At 35.9% G+C, this 21,875-nt stretch overlaps 1 protein-coding gene across 1 annotated transcript; it reads right to left on the minus strand.

Moving 5' to 3' along the window:
• Positions 1–8,895: 8,895 nt before the first annotated feature.
• On the minus strand, positions 8,896–15,167 carry LOC110709781 (filament-like plant protein). The gene is made up of 5 exons (XM_021888027.1): positions 14,725–15,167; positions 13,916–14,100; positions 12,523–12,973; positions 9,759–12,088; positions 8,896–9,619 (listed from the first exon to the last, which is right to left on the minus strand). Exons 2-5 carry the CDS (start codon positions 14,024–14,026, stop codon positions 9,221–9,223), a joined length of 3,291 nt encoding a protein of 1,096 aa, XP_021743719.1. The 5' UTR covers positions 14,027–14,100; positions 14,725–15,167; the 3' UTR covers positions 8,896–9,220.
• Positions 15,168–21,875: the final 6,708 nt, after the last annotated feature.

Genomic DNA, 21,875 nt, shown 5'->3' on the forward strand with positions numbered 1-21,875 from the left:
AAAATTATCTTTTATAAAATAATATGCCCCAATATTTCCAAATCATAAATTAAGATATTTTCAAGATTATTAAATAATTAAAAATACACTTTTAATAAAAATCATTCTTTTTAAATTAACGAAAAACCCTAAATAATTCATTTTGAATTATTTAAATACTTTTAAGAAAATACTTATTTAAATTAAAATACATATAAAAATACGGGGTATTACAGTCTACCCCCTTAAAAGAAGTTTCGGCAAGTAACGAAATTCAAACTTTTCACTCACTTTGTATAATATTGATGTACTCTTTGTGACTCATACTTTCTATTTCTTCTACTCATTTCTACACAAACTTATGTGTAAAATAACGAACTTTCTAACAACTTACACAATATAGTGTGTAAAATAACAACTCAACTCTTAAACTTACACAAAACATTGTGTAAAATATTAAACTAATTAACAAACTCACGCTATTATTAGTGTAAGATTCATCCTTGCCAATAAACTTACACATCCTAGTGTGTAAAATCATCAAATTTAACAAGAATATCAGTGTAAATCTGATGAAAAAGCACTTAAAATGCCAAAATTAAGAAAAATAAGTGTGTAATTCTATCGCACTTTACCCCCTTAAAGAAAACGAGTTACGCCCCCGTAACTCCACTTAAGTCAACTTTAGAAGTAGGGTACTTCCTTTCCATTCCATCCTTGGTAAAATCATAATGCTTCTTTATAATCATTCCTTGTTGCGAGTACCGATAATATTATCAATTCTTTACTCATCATACTAAAAATAATTAATTTCCATATAAACCATCTTTTACCAATCCGTAGTAAAAGTAATAAGCACTTTGCTATTTCAAACCTTAATTTTGTCTAGCTTTCTTGTAGCTCAACTTGGTAAACTCAATAGTTTCCTTTGCAACTCATACCTTTAGTCAGGAATATGTTATTTTACAATGACTTTGAAGAATAAATGTTTTGTACTTTACCAAGGTCCAATGATAAAGCTAAATTATTCATCACTTTACCAATTCTATGCAAACTCATATATATATATATATATATATATACTTTGGCTCATCTTTTCTTTCTTATCAAAATTCATCCTTTGTTTCATTGGTTACACCTTCAATAACACTTATCCCTTGTTTAACTTTCATCACTCAAATCCATCTTGGATAATTTTCACTTGTTTTCTTTCACTCGTTTGAGTCCGTAAAACGGTCATCTCACTTATGTTACTTGACATAGTGAACTTTCATAATTGTTTCTATACAAAACCCCAAAAATGTGTTTATGCCAATGATAGCTTGAATGGTGACTTTGTGTTTGTTTTCAATCCAAGCTATCTTTACATTCTTTTCGAAATTGAGTACACATGCTCTCTGCATGACCTCTAATGTCAAATGTTTCTTTTTGTCAATCCATTTATCACTTGGTGGTTTTTGTAATCGTCCTCAATGTATTACCAAAGCTCTCATGTATACCTTCCAGGATCTTGAAAGAAACTTGGAATCTCTACCTGACATGATATCCATAGGAACTCCATGTAGTCTTAAAACGAATTTGATGTAAGCCTTCACAAGTTGCTCCACATCCTCCAAGTCTCCTTCATTGGTTCTGTACATCACAGACTTAAACAACCTATCCATCATAATCCAAATGATATCGCTTTCATTCTACACCATTAATACACCTTTACCAAATTCTTATCAACTTGTCCTTTCCTGGATATGGTGTATTGCGCCTTTCTTCCATTAATTTTCCTTTCAACCTTTTTACTCTTACAAAATATATTCAAACTTTTACCTCTATGAATATTAAAATCAATCAACCTTTCACAAATTGATCACACTTTGCATTCTTTACTTGATTTTCCTTCATCTCCTCGAACATTGATGATCTCAAACTCTGTTTGAACCACATATTCTTTACTTATTCTTTTTCCAACAATTTCGAGGATGTTAACCTCCTTATTTCCCATTCATTTCGTCGAGTATCACCAAAGTATCCATCTTTTACATTGCTTCCCTTTCAACAATATTGAATGTCTTGACCATGGTCCTTTATCAACTCCAATCATTATCTCTTTGTTACATATTCAAATCCTTATGTGTGAAAGTCTACCTCAAACTTTACACTTCACTCAAATAATCATGTTTCCATACAAATTATTTCACACTTATTACTCCCTCAAGAACTTCCAATTACTCTTAGAACTTGCATATAGTCTCTTCTCTCTTAACATCCACCAGCTTTATATTGCGTGGTCTTTCATTTCTCATTCGTGGAATATACCAAAATATCATCAACGAATTCACTTGATTCCTTTAGTCCATAGAAAATATAGGTGTTGTATTAACCCAAAAGACAAAATAAAACTCAAACTTCCGAATCTTGTCATAAGTGCCAATTTCGAAATGTCCTCTTTCGAATATTTTTACTTAGTAATTCCTATCCTCAAGCCTAACCTCGAAAATATTGTTGCTCCTTTCGATTGATCAAACAAATCTCCACTCCAAATCAAAAGATAATTATTTCTCATTATCACCGTGATCAATCCTCCCGTAGGCACTTTACAACACTTTTATCCTTCCTCTTTTACAATTTCATGTGCTCTCCAAGGCGATGTAACCTTCTTTCAACGACCTAGCAATTATACCCTTTAACTCCTCCAGCAATACTATATTATTCTTTCTCCACACACAACAATGTACTTATCTTACCTCAAACTTTACCCAACCTTTATATCCTTTGCTTACAAATCTCCATGAAAACCATCACCCTCCCTCCAACATTCCTTGAATAAATCTCTTATGGTTCACGATTAATCTCAACTTCAATTATCCCATAAATAATCCATACTTAAATTATATCAACATTTTGCACTCAACTTCATAAATCTTGCCATAGATTCAGTTCTTTTTTACCTTCTCATATCCATAGCTTTATAATATTAATGCTCCCCAATATACTATTTCTTTATAATTCAAAATTCCTTAACTTTCAAGAGTTACTCAATCCACCTTTATGCTTCTTCTCATTTCCAAATATTTTCGCAAAATATCCTTAGTCATCCTGTTAGCCTTTCATCAACCTTCTTTCTCGTTTTGATCCTTACCTTTAAACTTAGTTACACTTTTCCTTCAACGAATACATGAATTGATTATTCATACAATCTAATCAAACTCCCAATCAAAGACTTTATATCTTGACAACTACTATTGAAACTCATAGTTCACCATCCTTCAACTCATTCCTTGGGAGATTCTAACCAGTACCACTAACTTAAAAACCTCAAGATCTTAACAACTTGGAGTACTACTCCAAAGCAAGCAATCTTTCCATTTCAACTATAAGCTTCACCACCTTTTCCTTCTCTCTGGATGAAAGACTGGTAGAACTTATTTCATGTTTGTTATCTCAAACGTCTCTCAAAGAAGATTAGGTAATTCACAATTATCCGTTCCCATTGACATGTTAAAAGAAAAATAACTTCTTCCGTTACTTACCATATAAACTTTCATTGACTTTCAAATTCTCAAGACACAAATTGTCTGTAAACAATTTGCATAGCTCTTTAACTCACCTTTCGAAAACTTTGGGAATCGATCTCCCTTTGGTATATAGGTGGTTTTCACTTTTCTACACTATCTTGCTACACGTTTCCACCATGGGATATTGGTGATTATATCATTCTTGGCAAGCTATCAAGCCAACCATACTACCTTGCTTATACCATTTCCCATATGGGAATTATTTCTTGTCACCATACTTTCTTGATGATAAAACTAGTTGCAGTGTACTTAGGTTGGGTCAAAACACTTAGCTTCTTCTTATTCTACTCAAGTAACACCAACCAATAAGCTCAATCAAGATACAATTATTATTTAATTCAAATTAAGGTTTAAGGTAAAATATTTATGTCCTCATTCTCGATAATTCGAATGCATAAAATCTTGATTGCTAAACAGCCATATTTCATATAATTAAACAACAATTTGAAAATAAAAATATCCCCATAGACTGCTATTCGATAAGAAAGAAGAAATCTAACATGGTATCAGATCCAACGTAACGTAAAGGTCACGGGTTCGAATCTCATCCACCCCCCCACCTTTAAGTGGAATATTAAGCGCTGGGTATGAGGAGGGCCCATGCTGCATCCACACTTCAAGCCCAACGGGCTCTCGTGTGAGGGGGCGTGATAGAGTATAAAACATAATTTTGGGCCTCAACCATCAGCTTAAACTTTTGGTTGAGTTGGTCCTTTAAAATGGTATCACAGCTCTAGGTTACGTTTCCAAATTTACGATTTTTTTTCTTTTCTTTCTCGTTTATTTGAGACCCTGTATCACCTAGTTTCCGCATTCCTCTTTCCTCCATTAGCAAACATCCGAATTGCATCATGCCTTCGAACGATCAACACCATGATTTTGTTCCTCCACCCCCTGAATTTCATCAAGCCCTATCCGTCACTAACATCAAGAACTGTATACCTCTACTTCTTGATCGAAATTCCGCCAAATACTCAAATTGGGAGGAACTATTCGAGGTTCATGCTCACACATACAATATGCTCGACCACATTAGCTCCAAAACGCCTCGCCCAACCGGGATTTCAGATTCCTTATGGCAGCGGCTTGACTCCATTGTTAAGCAATGGATCTACGGCACAATCTCGACCGATCTTCTTGACACGATTCTTTGTAAGGGTGACACGGCTCAACAGGTGTGGGACAAAATCAAGGCCATATTTCAAGACAATAAAGCGACTCAGGCTCTTTATCTTGAAAAGCAATTTACAGATTGTCATATTTCATCGTTCTCGGATGTCTCCTCCCACTGCAAACAGCTCAAGTGTCTCAAAGATCAACTTACAAGCGTTGATCACCCAGTTTCTGAGAAGATGCTCATGATGCGTCTCATAGCCGGCCTCCGTAATACGGACTTTGACACCGTGGCTGCGATTCTGGCTCAAACCGAACCTCTGCCGAGCTTTGAGACAGTCAGGTCTCGTCTTCTTCTTGAAGAAACAAGGCGCTCCAATGACCACTCATATTCGGCTCAATCCTTCATTGCACAGCAATCGGATTCGAGTTCTTGTGGTCAGTCGCACCAACCTCAGCCATCTGCCAGCAATTCCGACGGCAGCAACTCCGGTGGTCGTGGCTTCGGTCGCGGCTCAGGCAGAAGCACCAAAGGCGGCAGCGGGCGTGGTCGTGGCAAAGGCAGAGGAAAACCTGTGGCAAAGCAGAGTCCCACCTCTTCTTCAACACCGAATCCTCAGCAAGCCCATTCCCAATGAGCCCCTCAATAGGCCGGCCCACAACAAGGCCAATATCCTTGGCCTCCACCTTGGTACTTCAATCAAAGGTGGGATGCCCCCCCTTTCCTCATCCTCACTATGGGAAGCAGGCCTCCAATGGTCAAGCCCAACAGACCACGCCACCCCAGGCCCAACAACAGGCGTACGTGGCTGCTCCAACAGGTTATGGTCCTCTCATGACTCCTACGGATCTCGGGAACGCCTTCTCCACCATGACCTTGGTAACCCCGAATGATGGATGGTATATGGACTTGGGCGCATCTTCCCACATGACTAATAACACCGGTAATCTCTTGCCCTTGTTTCATTTAAGCACTAATAATCATATTTTAGTTGGTAATGGTCATCGTATTCCAATTACCGGTTATGGTCACACAACCCTTTCCCCAACCAATTTAGCTCTTCGAGATGTCCTGTTAGCACCTCAAATGATTAAGAACTTAATTTCTGTTCGAAAATTTACTTCTGATAATTTGGTGTCTATTGACTTTGACCCTTTTGGTTTTTCTATGAAGGATCTTCGAACGGGGAACATAATAACGAGATGCAATAGTTTGGGGGATCTTTATCCTATCACTAATACTCATCCATCTACATGCTAGCCACTTCCCTCACGGCCGCCTCACCAACCACTTGGCATAGTCGCCTAGGACACCCTGGGGCTTCTTCTTTAAGCTTTCTTAGGAGTAGAAATTTTATTCATTGTAATAAGGAGCACGACTCCACCTTTTGCAATTCTTGTCAGCTTGGGAAACATACTAGACTTCCTTTCTTTACTTCTAATAATACTACTAGTTGTGATTTTGACATTATTCATGCGGATTTATGGACATCCCCCATCCGTAGTATTAATGGTCATAAATATTATTTGATTTTGCTTGATGATTTTACTCATTATGTTTGGACCATCCCCCTGGCTTATAAATCACAAGTTCACAATACCTTTTTTGGATTTCCGTCAATATATATATTCAAACTCAATTTGAACAACCTTTAAGTCTTTTCAAAGTGATCATGGATGTGAATTTGACAATGACCCTTTCAAACTCTTTTGTGTTAAAAATGGCATGGTGTTTAGATTCTCTTGTCCCCACACTTCATCCCAAAATGGTAAATCCGAGAGAATGATCTGAACTGTTAACTATGTCAAGCGCACCCTTTTTATTCCATGCTTCTCTACCACCGCCCTATTGGGTCTATGCTCTTGAAACCGCAACTTATCTTCTCAATATTTTGCCCACAAAAACTCTCAATAGCGTAACCCTGGCCCAAGATCTATATGGAATACTTCCATCATATGATCATCTTAGAACCTTTGGTTCCCAAATCTCTCTGCTACTACTCCGCACAAGCTTGCTCCTAAGTCCTCTCCGTGTGTGTTTTTGGGTTACCCCCAAATCATCGTGGTAATAGGTGTCTTGATCTCTCCACAAATAAAGTCATCCTATCCCGTCATGTCACTTTTGACGAAACCACTTTCCCTCATCGAAGCTTCGGTCAATATAGTCTTAAGGATTATGAGTTCCTACGTGAAAGTGACACTTCACCACTTCTCACTCACCACCTTCTGCGTCAAAACCATCAGCACACACCAATTCCCTCACCCAATCCAAGCCCAGCAGTGTGAGACCCAACAAACCAGCCCGCACAGCAGCGCCACTATCCAGCTCCCCAACACTTGGGCCTACTGGATCCTCGCGCACTGCCCAGACTCCCAGCCAGGCCCAAAACAACGTCGCCCAGCCTTCTAGCCAGGCCGAAATCAGCGATGCCCAGATGTCCAGCCAGGCCTCCCCAGTGCGGCCCATTACAAAGTCAGCCCAGAACACTGACACAATCCCAGTTACCACCTCTTCCCCCCAAATGCGAACCCGTTTAAGCCACGGCATTATCAAACCCAACCCCAAATATGCCATGACCACTCAAACCACTAAACCAGTCACACATAAATCCTCGCTACCCAAATCATATAAACAGGCCTTAAATGACCATAACTGGAATGCGGCGAGAATGATGAATTTAGTGCTTTGATTAAAACAGGGACTTGAGACTTGGTGCCTAGGCCTACGGGGGTAAATATTGTTAATTGTATGTGGCTTTTTAAGCATAAATACAAGTCTAATGGTGACCTTGAGAGGCACAAAACTCGTCTTGTATGTGATGGCAGGTCGTAGGAAATCGGTGTGGACTGTGATGAGACTTTCAGTCCGGTAGTCAAACCGGCCACTATTCGTACTGTTCTGAGTTTAGCCATGGCTAAAAAGTGGTCGATTCATCAACTCAATGTCAAAAATGCCTTCTTACATGGTGACTTACAGGAAATAGTGTATATGCATCAACCCCCTGGTTTTGTTGATCGACGTGCACCCTCTTATGTTTTCCGGCTCCGAAAGGCTCTCTATGGCTTGAAACAAGCTCCTAGAGCCTGGTATCAGCGGTTCGCGACCTTTCTAACCAAATTGGGTTTTGTCGTTACAAAGAATGACACTTCTCTTTTTACCTTCCATCAGGGTGATGATATGGCATATTTGCTTCTTTATGTTGATGATATTATTTTAGCAACCTCATCTGACAGGTTGCGTGCAGGGATCATATCTCAGTTGCAAACTGAGTTCCCTATGACTGATTTGGGCCCCCTCAGCTATTTTTTAGGGATTGCGGTGACCCGTACTCCCTCTTATTTGCTACTTTCACAGGAAAAGTATGCCCAGGAGATTTTAGAGCGTGCATGTATGGGCTCTTATAAACCTGCAGCCACTCCTGTCGACACTAAGTCAAAACTTAGTGCAGATGCAGGACCACCTTTTCGGGATCCTACTTTGTATCGCAGTTTAGCAGATGCTCTTCAGTACTCACTTTCACCGGGCCAGATATTGCCTATGCGGTACAACAGGTGTGTCTTTTTATGCATGATCCCCGGAATCTCATTATGATGCATTCACGGTACCATTGATCATGGATTACATTTATATTCAAGGTACTTGAAGATTACTTTAACATGGTATCAGATCAACGTGACGTAGAGGTCACGGGTTCGAATCTCATCCACCCCCACCTTTAAGTGGAATATTAAGCGCTGGGTATGAAGAGGGCCCATGCTGCATCCACACTTCAAGCCCAACGGGCTCTCGTATGAGGGGGCGTGATAGAGTATAAAACATAATCTTGGGCCTCAACCATCAGTTTAAGCTTTTGATTGAGTTGGTCCTTTAACAATACCATTCTGTTGTGACTTGCAAATGGACTTGAATCCTCCTGCGATTTACATTATGGCACGTAATACTTCTCGGATAAATAAGTATCATATGAATGAAGCTTCCATGGCTCACTGTACCACTACCATGTTTTGTCATCAATGGAGCAGGCAGCGAAAACCTGGTATATGCTTGCAGTGTTGATAATAAAATCTTCGAATGTTGCTAAAACTATCACACATCCTAAGACGGTTTAAAAGGTGATTACTATATTACATTCCTTGAGACTTAATAGCATATTGTAATGCTACAAAAGTACAAAATTGATGATCAGGCTAGTCAAGCCTGTACGAAAAAATTACGAATAATCTCTAGCTCTTATGATCAAATAAATATAAGCCGGTACAATTGATGTTTGGTTGAACAATGATGGTTATCCAAACCTATATTAGATTATACGACAAGTGGTGAGGAGACGGTACAAGCAAGTGATTATATTGCCTGAAAAGGCTCATGGCACCAATGACCAGAACAAAGGGTCATAACAGTATCAGAAAATCAATTGATTCATGTAAAAGCCTACCTTGATCCTAAAAACATACAGCACCCTCATTCAACTCTTCCTATCTGATAATATTTGCATACACTAGCACTACCTAACCTAGCCGAGTATCATTCTAGATTTGTGCTATCAAAAATTGACTGACTAACTTCTGCTAAGAGAATAAAAATTAGCAAATCCGTTATCTTTTTTCTCAGAACCAGGGTAGTTTAAGAAGAAAGTCGATGAAGTTGATGATGATGAAGATGCTGGTGACCCTCTAGCATCTCTTCTGTTATGAGTTGCAAAGGGACTTAAATCCTCCTGGGTATTACGCAACGGCTCATATTCCTTCTCGGTCAAATATGTATCATTTGAATGAAGTTTCCATGGCTCACCAGTACTACGCCGAGCCATCAATGGAGCAGGCGCTGAAAATCCCGGTATACTTGCAGTGTCAATAAGAAAATCTTCCAATGTTGCTAGAGATTTTAACTGGCTTCCTAGAGATGCAATTGTTTGCTGGCAGTCGGCAAGCTTTCCAGCTGCAACAGCAAGATCTTCCTGCATTTGACATTTGCATTAAGACCAACCCTTTTGACACAATACAAATGCTATACAGGACCATATAATGGAATAATTTTCAGGTGTGATGATAAAATTGAGACAATATGGAAGATGATTCATGCAAACTGTAATATACCTGCTTTATCTTCAACTCGTTATTAGAGTGCGCCCTTTGCTGAACATTAAGCTCCTGTGTTTTTTTCTGCAGCTCGTATTCCATTTCCTCATATTTGGTGGAAAGTTCTGCTACCAAAGCCTTTTCCTTCAGCACCTGCTCATTTAATAATTCAATCTGAGCAGACATTGTTTGGAGCTGTTCTCTCATGCCATCAAGTTCAGAATTCAGGGCTTTCTTCTCTTCATTTGCTTGTTGCAGCTCTTTCTCGAGCTCGTTCTGCACCTGCTCATTAGATAATTCAATCTGAGAGGACATTGTCCGTAGCTCTTCTCTCATGCCATCAAGTTCAGAATTCAGGGATTTCTTCTCTTCATTTGCTTGCTGTAGCTCCTTCTCGAGCTCGTTCTGTTCCTGCTCATTCAATAATCCCTTCTGCACCTGCTCATTCAATGACTCAATCTGGGAGGACATTGTTTGAAGCTCTGCTCTCATACAATCAAGTTCTAAATTCAGGGATTTCTTCTCTTCATTTGCCTCTTGCAGCTCCTTCTCAAGCTCTATCTGCACGCTCTCAGTCATTAATCCCGTCTGTGCCTGCTCATTCAGTAATTCAATCTGAGAGGACATTGTTTGGAGTTCTGTTCTCATACAGTCAAGTTCAGAATATAGTGATTTCTTCTCTTCATTTGCCTCTTGTAGCTCCTTCTCAAGCTCCATCTGCATGTTCTCAGTCGTTAATCCCTTCTGCGCCTGCTCATTCAATAATTCAATCTGGGAGGACATTGTTTGAAGCTCTCCTCTTATACAATCAAGTTCTATATTCAGGGACATCTTCTCTTCATTTGCCTCTTGTAGCTCCTTCTCAAGCTCCATCTGCACGTTCTCAGTCATTAATCCCTTCTGTGCCTGCTCATTCAATAATTCAATTTGAATAGACATTCTTTGGAGCTCCTCTCTCACAGTATCAAGTTCAGAATTTAACGATTTCTTCTCTTCATACGCCTCTTGCAGTTTCTTCTCAAGTTCCTTCAGCTTCTTTTCTGCCTGCTTCAGCTGAGCCTCTGACTTCCCCAAACTGTCTTGAGTTTGAGCTAAATCCATTTCCTTCATTTTGAGCTCCTCACTTAACATTGCTTCATGCTGATACTCTAGTTCCTCTTCCTTTTTTTTCAGCTCATTCTCCAAATCCTTGCATCTTACAGAAATTTGCTTCGATAATGCTTGTTCTTTTTCTACCTCAGCACGCAAGGACTTTATCTGAGAGGACATCAAGTTAGCTTCTCGCTCAAATTGAATGAACAGTGCTTTATAAAACTGTTCCCCTTCATTTGCCTCATGTAGCTCTCTATCCAGCTGTTCTAACTTCATTTGGGTTTCAATTAACTGTACTTGTGATTCCTCGAAACAACTTTGAGTTTGGGCCAAAGTTTTAGCCAATTCAGCCTTTTCCGCTTCCACTTTACATGTATTTTCTTCAAGTTCAGCTGTTCGACAAGCCATAGACTCAAGCTCTATCCTTAAACTACTATTTTCCTTATGAGCAGCCTTTTCAGGGGTCTCATCACAACCAACAGACTGAACCTGAGGCCCATTGTTAGGCAAGGAAGCAAGCCGCTCCATTTCAAGGAAGTCATCCATCAGATTGATGTCCGTAGAAGGTGGATTCATGTTTCTGTCCACCTTCTCATTCGTGAATTGATCAAGTTCGGCAATTAAGGCTGAAGCCCAAGAGCCATTCATCTTACGGCTATCACACTCTGAAGCACTTAGTTGCTCAGCACCATCTGACTGGCTGTCGGTCAGTGATTCAGCACAGGAAGCGACAACAGTGCTTGACTTGCGCTCATTGCTTATTGGCGTAACTCTAGAAAGTGATTTTAGCTTTCGACACTCAGCCTCTAGCCTGGCTAACTTTTTTATGCTCTCTAAATGCTGCTTGCTAGCTGTTTCTGCAGCTTTTGTGCTCAGATCCCTTTCAATGGTCCTCACCTCCAGTTCCTCTGATAGCGATTGAAGCTCCTGTCTAAGTACTACATTTTCTTCCTCTAAAAAGTCAGTTCTATGTTGTAACTCGAGATCATTCATTTTGGAAGTTTCTAGCAGGGCCTGAAGCTCAACAAGCTGGTCTTCCAGCCTGGTCTTGGCAATTTCCAATTCACTTGTTCTCTCAGCTACAGCTTGATTTATTTTCTTTTCTTGCTCATCCCTTGCCAGTCTAAGCTGCCTAACACATTCTTTCAGAGCTTCATCAAGTTGGCCTACTCGGTCTTCCAGGGATGACTTTTTCTGCACTACAGCTTCAAGTTGTTGTTTCAAGCTATCGGCTTCTTTTTCAGCCTTTTCCCACCCTAAGATTCAGAAGTCAGTACACTAGTGAAGTAATTACAATATGCATTAATTTAAACTGTGGGAAATGGTTTTATTCCCTCTTAATAAAGGATGAATGATTCATTTCTAAGAAAAAGAAATGCTTGCATAAAGGTATATGCGTCATAGAAAGTTAAGGATTCAGGCTTGTAGCAGCTAAGAATGTTGCAGGAAGCTCTCCGGAGTTGATGCATCCCATTATCACAACATGCATTGAGAAAACGAACTTAAGGAAGAATTTCAAGGGCAAGCTATTAAATCTCAAGGAAAAATGATCTGAGATAGAGCTTTTAAGGGTGGTCTAAAAGTGTGTTATATTTCAAGTATAGAAGGTTCAAGAAAATATCATCAGACAACAAATGGTAACTGCATAACAGAAGATCTTATAAGCTTCTTAAACAAGTTCCGCAATTACCTGCAACAGCTTCCTCAGCAACTTTTGAATGTTGTTTAACTAGTTCATCTTTGTGACTGACATTCACAAGAGCAGCAGAGAGTTTTTCTGTCAGAAGCTTGAAACCCTCGTTATCTTCTAAACAACCGTTGCTCGATAGATGCGCAAATTTCACTCCTAGGGAGTCCTCAACGGAAACAGTAGACACATATTCATTTGAAAGTCTACCTTTTGATATGTCCTCCACACAACCATCTGGTGCTAGTGGTCGAGTATCTCCGTTCATAGATATTATCGATGCATCTTTCTCTGACAAGCTATCATTTGGCCTATCTTCTTCTGCGGCATCTGATAGTTTTTGAGTCAAGCTTTTCTTCCTCTCGTCAATTTCTTCTCTGTTGGTTAGACTTTCTGTAGCTTTAGAGTTAACTTCTTGTGACTGGGAGTCAATTGGAGATCCTTTTATAGGCTCCTGTGTCACACAAAACATGGATGTATTAGCTGCTAAAGCACCAGAAACAAGAGCGGGCAGAGTTACCGATGCATTAGGGTGAAATCCTTATAGACTTAAAGTGAGCGAATGATCAGAATGGAGATGATGTTGTTAAAGTGTCTATATCCTTTTCGATGTGAGCTATAGTCTTCGAAAACATCAAATAAATGGGTTGATCACCCAATGTCAGTAACTTAATGCTGCATAGTTCCTCATCTACTAACAACAACCTACATGTATTGATAAATGATTCTGCAAGTTTTCCTCAACCAGAGAAATAAAATGGCCTTTTAATAGGTTCATATTGCAATGATCAGTCAAATAAGAAATTTAATGTTAAGGTCCAACATATAAGAGTAAATAAATTACTGGAGTAATTACATTAAATTTGCAATATGAAGTTCACAATGAAGTCCTGAGCTATGTTACTCAGAGTCAGATAGAAGGGATGAACATAACCATCTTATGAAAAGTTTCCATGATTTTGGTCCAAAACAAAGTGCCTACAGTGCCATACCCATGTCTGAATATCCGGTATCAAAAAGAACAGTTTGAGTAACACAAGCCCTTATGTTTCAAAGATTTTAAACACAAAAGTTTCATTAAACTACATAACATAGATCCGAATATTGATTCATTAAACTACATAACATAGATCCGAATATTGATTCATTAAACTACATAACAAAGGACACAAAAGTTTCAAGATGATGCAATTACAAGGTAGCCTAACATAACACCGCCTTCAACGAAAAAATGCAGAAACAATTTGATTGCAGTCACTCAACAGAAAGATGAATTTCATATTAGCACATATCAATCTGTAATTTACTAAATATACATAAAAATTCAAGATTAAGCAATTCCAAATTACATTAAATTGATTATAAAAATAAAATATAAAAAGCAAAAATAACAAACCTGATCCTCTGAAATTTTGTCAGAATGAGAAGACATTGAACCTGAACTTTCAGTCTCACCAGCAATCTTCTCACAGGATTTTTTCCCCCACAACCATTTTCTCTTTACCATTTCAATTTCTCTGAAATTTAGTCTCAGAGTAACTCACCATGAACTTCATTTGCACTTAATTTCAGGTCATTCACCTGCAAAATTTGCAAAAAAAGTCAAATTTTCCCACAAATTGACATATTTTGTATATCAATAAACAGCCCAATTTCTCAAAATGTTGTAAAATTTTCAAATTAAGCTCATATTAATCCCAAGATTGGAATTTTTTTCATTTTTTTTCCAAAAAAAGAAAAAAAAAAAAAAAAAAAAAACTAACTTTACATTAAAATGACAGATACAAGAAGGGATTAAAAAAAATCAAATTTAAAGTGAAAGAAAATAATTACCTATTAATTTAGGATATCATGTAACACCCATAACTTAAACCATAATATTAGCCATACCCATCAACTTAAACACAGAAAAAACTTGCTAAAACCTCTAAAAAATTAAATATTTTTGCTAATAACAGCAATAAAACAGTGTTTTAAATTTATGGAACTGGGAAATATAGTGACAAAAAATAATTAAGAACCCGTTTTGTAGTTGTTAATGTGAATCAAACCCTATATTTGGATAAAGAATCAAACCCAGATAACTTTTGAAAAGAATGAATTTAAAACTGAGCTTAATCTTATTTTAAGAACAGCTTTATTTCTGATTAACAAACTAAAAAAACAGTTAGAAAGAAACAAGAAGAGCAAGACCCAAATGAATACCTTTGACCAGGAGACCAGATATTGGACCAACCTCAGAGCTGAAGCACTTATTGAAACCAAGATTTTTTTTAAATGAAGATCTTTAATCTTTTTTGTAGAATGTCAGCTACTTAGGAATAAATTGCTTAATAAACCAGTAAAAGTTCGAGTACTAGTACTCGTGTTTATTTAATTGTTACACTTAAATGATCTCGTGTTATTGTCTTTTGTTACTACGAGTACAAACATACACATAAAAAGTTTAAATTTTGAAACTCCAAAAAAAAACAAAAACAAATTTATCTCACATTTACAAATTTGATCTTGCAAAATAAAAATGGGACATTATTTTCTACTGTTTATTTAATGTTCAACAAATAGTGATGCTATTTTTGTAGGGAATTTGAAAATAGGTAAAGAAAAGAAAAGTGGGGAAATGAGAAGAAGCAGAGCATGTGAGTGAAAGGTGATGTTGAAGTAAGTGGAAGGAGGAGAGAGAAAGAGAGTGAGAGAGGGGCAGAAAACGAGGGCAATAATAATTTCTTTTGCAGCTTTTCTAATTTCAATTTTTTTTTTTTTTTTCTGTATATATTAATGAGGATTGATTTAAACGAAGCTTCTATTTATTCCCGCCTATTCGTAATGTTTATGGGACTTGCAAACTGCAAGCTGCAATTTTTAACCTACTCGTATGTAGGTAAATGGTAAACATTGTTGTAAAGTTTGTAACTTCAGACATCAGCAATGATATTACTACTCGTATGGAGTATCCGGTAATGCTATTGTCGATCGCCATGTTTAGGTCATCTAATCTGATCGGATAATTTTGAGCTTATTTATATGAACTATATTGATTCATACTATATTTAGGGACGGAAGGAGTATGATATATCAAGTGAAGTGTTATATTATTCGTATTCATATGAACTTTTAATACATGAAATTTTCATACTCGGTAATATTTTAAATTGGAATATAAAGATTTTTAATGATGCATAAATACAAATATAAAGACTGAATCCGATTTGGTTTGATTTGTTCGTATAAAGTTAAATAATTTGAACTAAACATAGCCTAAGTTTAATATGAAATTGTAGGATGTTTCATCGTGTGATGTGAAATTGTCAATGACTTAGGGCATGTTCCGATTTACTGAAAACAACTGAACTGAACTGAACTGATTGGGGCTAAACTGAACTGAATAGAGCTGAAATGAATTGTTTATAAAAGAAGGAAATAGGAACTGATTAGAATTGATTGGAGCTGAATTGAATTTTTTTTTTTTTTTTTTTTTTTTTTTGAGAAAGAACCGAAGTGAAATTAAGCTAAACAGAACATGCCCTTAGATTACATCACACGCTGTATAAGATTTGAATGACATTTTAAACATCTAAAAATTTCACTTGATAATTTGTGAATGACTATTTTAACCAAATGAAAGGGTAGTTTTTAAGCCAGAATGAACACTTTGTTTTGATTAGCTATTAAAGTAATATTCAACAGTTAAAGTTTTCAAACATGTTTTTAAACAAATAAAAAGTGTAACAACCAATTGTCAAACAAGACATGTATTTAACTCACTCCATTCCTTTTTATCTACTCGTATTTTATTTAATTTTTCTCACTCCATTCCTTTTTATCTACTCGTATTTTATTTAATTTTTTAACACAATTCTCATGCACATATTTGAGATAAATTGTAAAATAATATGACCCATGATTTTTTTTTTTTATTAATTATTTCACATTTTAACTTCTTTTTTTGCTATAAACTATGGAATTAGTCGGTTAGTGTTGTAGGGGTTATTCAATAATATAGGATTACTCTATGAGTGTTGTAAGAATTACTTTTTTTATTGAGATTACTCTATCAATATTATAGGGATTCCTCAGTAAAAAAAAACGCGCTAATATACTCCGTACTTCCGTAGTAGCGCAGTTCATGTGCAAAAGGACAATATCCTTATATTGGGCCTCCAATCCATAGAGTAGAAGATCTACTACTTGCTTGTAGCACGGCATGCACAAGGCCTTCAAATTTTCACGGACATGGCTACTGTTAAACTATTGTCTATATACATGTGATTTGATTTGATTTGCCTTAGGATGGCCCTTATACAGTTATACACTTATACCATAACTTCATAAGTCCCTTTTGAAAATCTCATATGGAGTAATTTATACCCTGTTCTTTTTTTTTTTTTTTTTAAGTTGATATTATAAAATATTGTACAAATACCTTTTTAAATATCTTTTTCACGATAAGATTTATTTTTATTAGATTACTAAATAAAACTATGGTAAAAATTAATACTCCCTCCGTTTATTTTTAATTGCAACTTTGGTTGGAATTGCGGTTTACGAGGCAAAAGTTAAGAGGTATGTTTTTTTTTGGTTCATATGAACCACTTAGGGCGGGGATGAGAATCGATCCCAGGATCACCTGGAACCGGAAGGAAAGCTCTTACCAACTAAGCTATCCCTCACTTTCAAAGTTAAGGGGTATGTAGTAGTGGGGTTAATTAAAGATGATTAAAGTTTATAGAGAGAGAAAGTTTGGCCCACCACTTGCTAAAGTAGTGGGTAAAATAGTAATTTACTAGGTTTTTGTTTACCCAGAATAGAAATAAAATAGAAAGTTGCAATTAATTTTAAGCGGACTAAAATAGCAAAAGTTGCAATTAAAAATAAACGGAGGGAGTATATAAATAGTGAAAAAAAAGTTCAACGTCAAAATTATTGTGGTCTTTACGGGACAGAGGGAGTAATATTCAGTTAAAATAAATTATGTTCAACAAAAATTGTTATGTTTAGTAAAAATCAGTTAAGGTCATAAGTTAAGTTTGGGGGAAAAAAAAAGTAACTTTATACAAATATACAATAGCAAATTAGTTATAAATAAAATTACACTTTAAAATAATTTGATTTCAGTAAAAGTAATGTAAGTTTACTAAGGAATAGTTTAGTAAGCCCATATTAATTTTTAGTGTGTTTTTTTCCTGCCCATATCATTTTGTTTGATCCTTCCACATTTATTTTAAGGAAAATAATTACTACCTTTGTTTTTGGAAGGCTCACTTTTTATTTGCGCAATATCTAATGCATATCTTTGATCATTAATATATTTGGCCATATATTGTTGTATTTTGATCGCACGGATAATAAGTGAGTTGATCTTTTAGGAACGAACAATAGCATACTAGTGTAGAATATCAAATTTCGTATGCAATGAAAAATTTAATTATTACCAAAATGTAATTGAAGAAATACTGAATAAAATAAATAATATGGTGTTATAAAAAGTACAAAATATGAAGTTTTATATTTATATAAAATTAGAGAATTAAAGAGAGCTTTTAACCATATGTAAAAGATGCACAGGATATATATGGTTTTTTTTTTAAAAAAAAAAATACTAATAATACAATAAAAAATAATTTCAATTTATTGCAAACATATCCATATAATTGCATAATTTTATAATATCTATTTGGTCAATCTAGAATCGATGTAAGGTACATTAATTAAAAATAAATAAATTAATTAATGTTTATACTGCTTAAAGCTTACCGTGGACTTTAGTTTAATTTACGCAAGACATTAAGGAGAAAAATCTTACTCCTTTATTAAACATGAAATGTTAGATTAATTTTTAAAAGTTAGATGAAACCAAGAGAGGTTTCTTTTCCTAAGTCCAAAATACTAGTTCAGTAAAGATATAGAGTAATTCTTTTCTACATATCCATATGCATTAAGTTGACTAGTTACATTAGATCTATTTAAAATCCTTAATTCTCTCTAATTAATTACTGTGTCACATACCAACCATTGACACATCTAATTTATAAAATCCTATGTATCCAATAAATTTTTAATAGTATGATCAAAAGTCTCTATGAATTCTATTTTTTTAACAAATTTATATTGAGATAGTCAATTTGTAAACATCAAGATTTTAAAGATAACTTAAATATGAGTAAGAATGAAAAATAGTATTGTTTGTTCGGGTCACTTAACCATAGTTATAAGTTGAATTCTGATGAAAATGTTGTAACTTCTCCATATATATAAGTATCGGGAAAAAAAATTACAAATAAGAAGGTCCGTCATTGAAATTAAAAGTGAAACTAAAGTTATCTTTCATCGCTCCTAAGAGATTACATGGGGTTTAATCTACTAATATTATCAGTTAGTTTTGTAAAATCCTATTAAAATTGTATGTGGTTTTTGAAAAGGATTTTAAAACTCCATTTGAAACCTAAAGCTAAGTTTTCTTCCTCTGTGCTTGCCAAAATTCGTTAGAAAAATCTCCAATATAAACTCAAACTAACTATGATAATATTATGATGATTCCTTTATATAGTGGGAAAAAACAGCCATTATGTTTGTTGTTAGAGATTTATGGAAAAACTTTTATGTTTGTAATGCTAACACTTGTGATAATTTCCTAATCTTCCAAGAGTAAACCCAGCATTACTCTTTTATTACTTGAATTGTATCCAAAATACAAAAGTTATTGATGCGTATTCAAAATTCATATTATTAGCACCTTTGTACGTATTCAAATTTACGTTCATATTATTTATTTATTTTGACAATGGCAAAGGAAAAATAAAACAGCTACAAAATTAAATTAGAGAGGGTGCTACGGCAATTCTTTGCAATATCATTAGCCAATTGCACTTGATCTCTCATGGCCTTAATAACCGAACATTTCCTGAAAAATGCTGCCACTAATCTAATTTCATCAAGCATCCAAGCGATCGAAATGTCGTGTCCTCGGCTATCCTTAAGGTTCTCCAGCAGCAAGGCAGAATCTGAGAGTATGACTTCCTCATAACCTTGGCTTTCAGTCCATTTTAGTGCTTCGAGACAAGCCCAAGTCTCACACTGTAGCGCCGACGAAGCCGTCCCAAATTTGCCTCCTCCCCTATTGTTGCTAAATAAAACTGGACCCGAAGCAACCCATCCTATTCCCGCTCTAGTAGAAGCTTTCTCCCATGAACCATCAACCTGTAGAACCAATTTGGCAAAATCGGTCTTCTGTCTTCCTAATTGGACAAGGTTGAACCCCGACGGGAGAACGGGGTCGATGCTCTCCTCTGTTACACTTGTACACTCACTCCTTACATCCTTCGTGATCCTTAATAGCTATGTTGACCAATTCCTTGACAGATGCCAAAGTAATCCCAGAATCCTGAAAGACCTTCCCATTTCTGGCTGTCCATATACCCCAAAGAGTAGCAATAAACTTGGTAATACGATTACTACGTTTACCATCCTTGCTATAAAAGAGCAGGATAAAGTGCTGGATCCAACTTTGAAAAGAGTGGAGTCCAGGGAGATCATAGCAAACCGTCAGGGAACTACTATCCCAAACTGCCTTTGCTAGAGAACAGTATCGAAACAAATGATGGCTATCTTCCATCTCCTCATAACAAACATCGCAAGTAGTATTTATTGAAATACCTCTATTGGCCAGGTTTACCTTTACTGCTATGCCGTTATGGAGGAGTTTCCAGAGAAAGATCTTCCACTTGGGTCGAATATCCAACTTCCAGATGAGTTTTGCAAAATCTTCATCTGTGGCGGAGAACGATAGATTAGTGGACAATACACCGAATGCCAAGACCCCCCATACTCTTCGGAAGTTGGATTACCTCCTTCTTAACCCAATGCATTCCCTTCTCCCCATTATTCGCCCACCAGAACTTGGTAATAAGTGAGTCAATTTTGTTTGCTATGCTCTGGGAAAGCTTAACACATTTCATGACGTGAGCCGAAATGCTAACCAAGACAGTATTAATGAGGATAAGTTTTGCTGCTTGTGAAAGACGTAAAGAAGCCCAAGAAACAATCTTTCCCCTCACTTTATCAACTAGGAATTGAAAAGAGTGTTTTTCTTACCTTGAATATCAATTGGAGCTCCTAAGTGTGTTCCCATATTTTGTGTCTCAGACATAGACAAAATCCTTTTCATGGAATCTCTAATCTCAAGTGGCACCCTCGGGGAGAATTTAACAAACTATTTTTGGAGACTCAAACACTGTCCCGAAGCTCTGTTAAATCTGTGAAGGATGTCCCTTACACACAAACAAGATTCCTCTACGTTCATATTATTAACCCATAGCTTTTGTAATAAAATACGTAATTTGAACTATATATTCATTAGTTTGGTGTACTAATATACAAATTGATCGAATTTGTCAATACAGAAAATGAGGTGACAAAGAAAAGTCTAGACCCATTTCATTAGTGGTCAATTTTCAACCACAAGGTAATATAGGCTCTTTCTCTTTGTATTCGATTTGTCTTAAGACTAATAGACCAAGTGCATGCCTTATGAGTTATGAGTTTATGACCAAAAAAAACAAATATACAAGTGATTATTTTGTCATGGTGTTCTAAGGAGCAAGGGGACCTTCGCAAATGTCACTAAACTCTTGGGCACTTTTGTCATTTCACATTCTTTGTCAAATTTATTCTATAGCTCTACGTGTTCTTGTTTAAGATACATCTTTCTTTTTCTTCTCTATGTGTGGTTCACATCGAAATCAAGATTTTCTACTTCAAATTTTTGCCTTTGGTGTTCAATAATTTTTGAATGGGACCTAAACACCTAACTCATGTACTCTGTTTATTGTTATTTTGATCCCTAATACTTCTTACTATTACACGTACTACAGTTTATGATATTATATGAGTAAACGACGAATATGTTTATATAATAACAAAATTTAATCTACATTGCATTAACTTTTATGTGTTCCTTTTTTTTTGAGGAAAAACTTTTATGTGTTCCTTATTATTATTTAAAATTAACTAAAATAGCAAGGTAATATATTTAAACTTTTAAATTAAATCTTCATATAAATGGAGTTACATACATAATTTTTTCTTACTTATTTTAGAAAACATTTTTATAGCATAGTAAAAAAAACAATTACTAAGATTCTATAAGATATATATAATTCCATATGATCCCCATAAACTTGGAATATGCTCAATTTTTAGGTTAAAAAATCTTTCAAAAAAAAAAAAAAAAAAAAAAAAAAAACTCAAAAATACTTCATATCAAACATGGTTCACAAAAGAAAGAACCACTAAAATGCACAAATAGAAAAACAAAAGGTAACGTGGTCACTCTATAAACCTATCAAAACTCTCAAAAA

This window comes from Chenopodium quinoa, unplaced genomic scaffold (assembly GCF_001683475.1).
Source record: "Chenopodium quinoa cultivar QQ74 unplaced genomic scaffold, ASM168347v1, whole genome shotgun sequence".
In the NCBI taxonomy this organism is placed as follows: Eukaryota; Viridiplantae; Streptophyta; class Magnoliopsida; order Caryophyllales; family Amaranthaceae; genus Chenopodium; species Chenopodium quinoa.

Bases quoted from the DNA above. Each gene is read 5' to 3' on its own strand.
- LOC110709781 (XM_021888027.1), bottom strand. From the start codon at position 14,026: ATGGTAAAGAGAAAATGGTTGTGGGGGAAAAAATCCTGTGAGAAGATT. The intron at 12,974-13,915 runs GTTTGTTATTTT...TGTGTGACACAG, and splicing joins ACAAAATTTCAGAGGATCAG to GAGCCTATAAAAGGATCTCC. The intron at 9,620-9,758 runs GTATATTACAGT...TGTCAAATGCAG, and splicing joins ACGAGTTGAAGATAAAGCAG to GAAGATCTTGCTGTTGCAGC.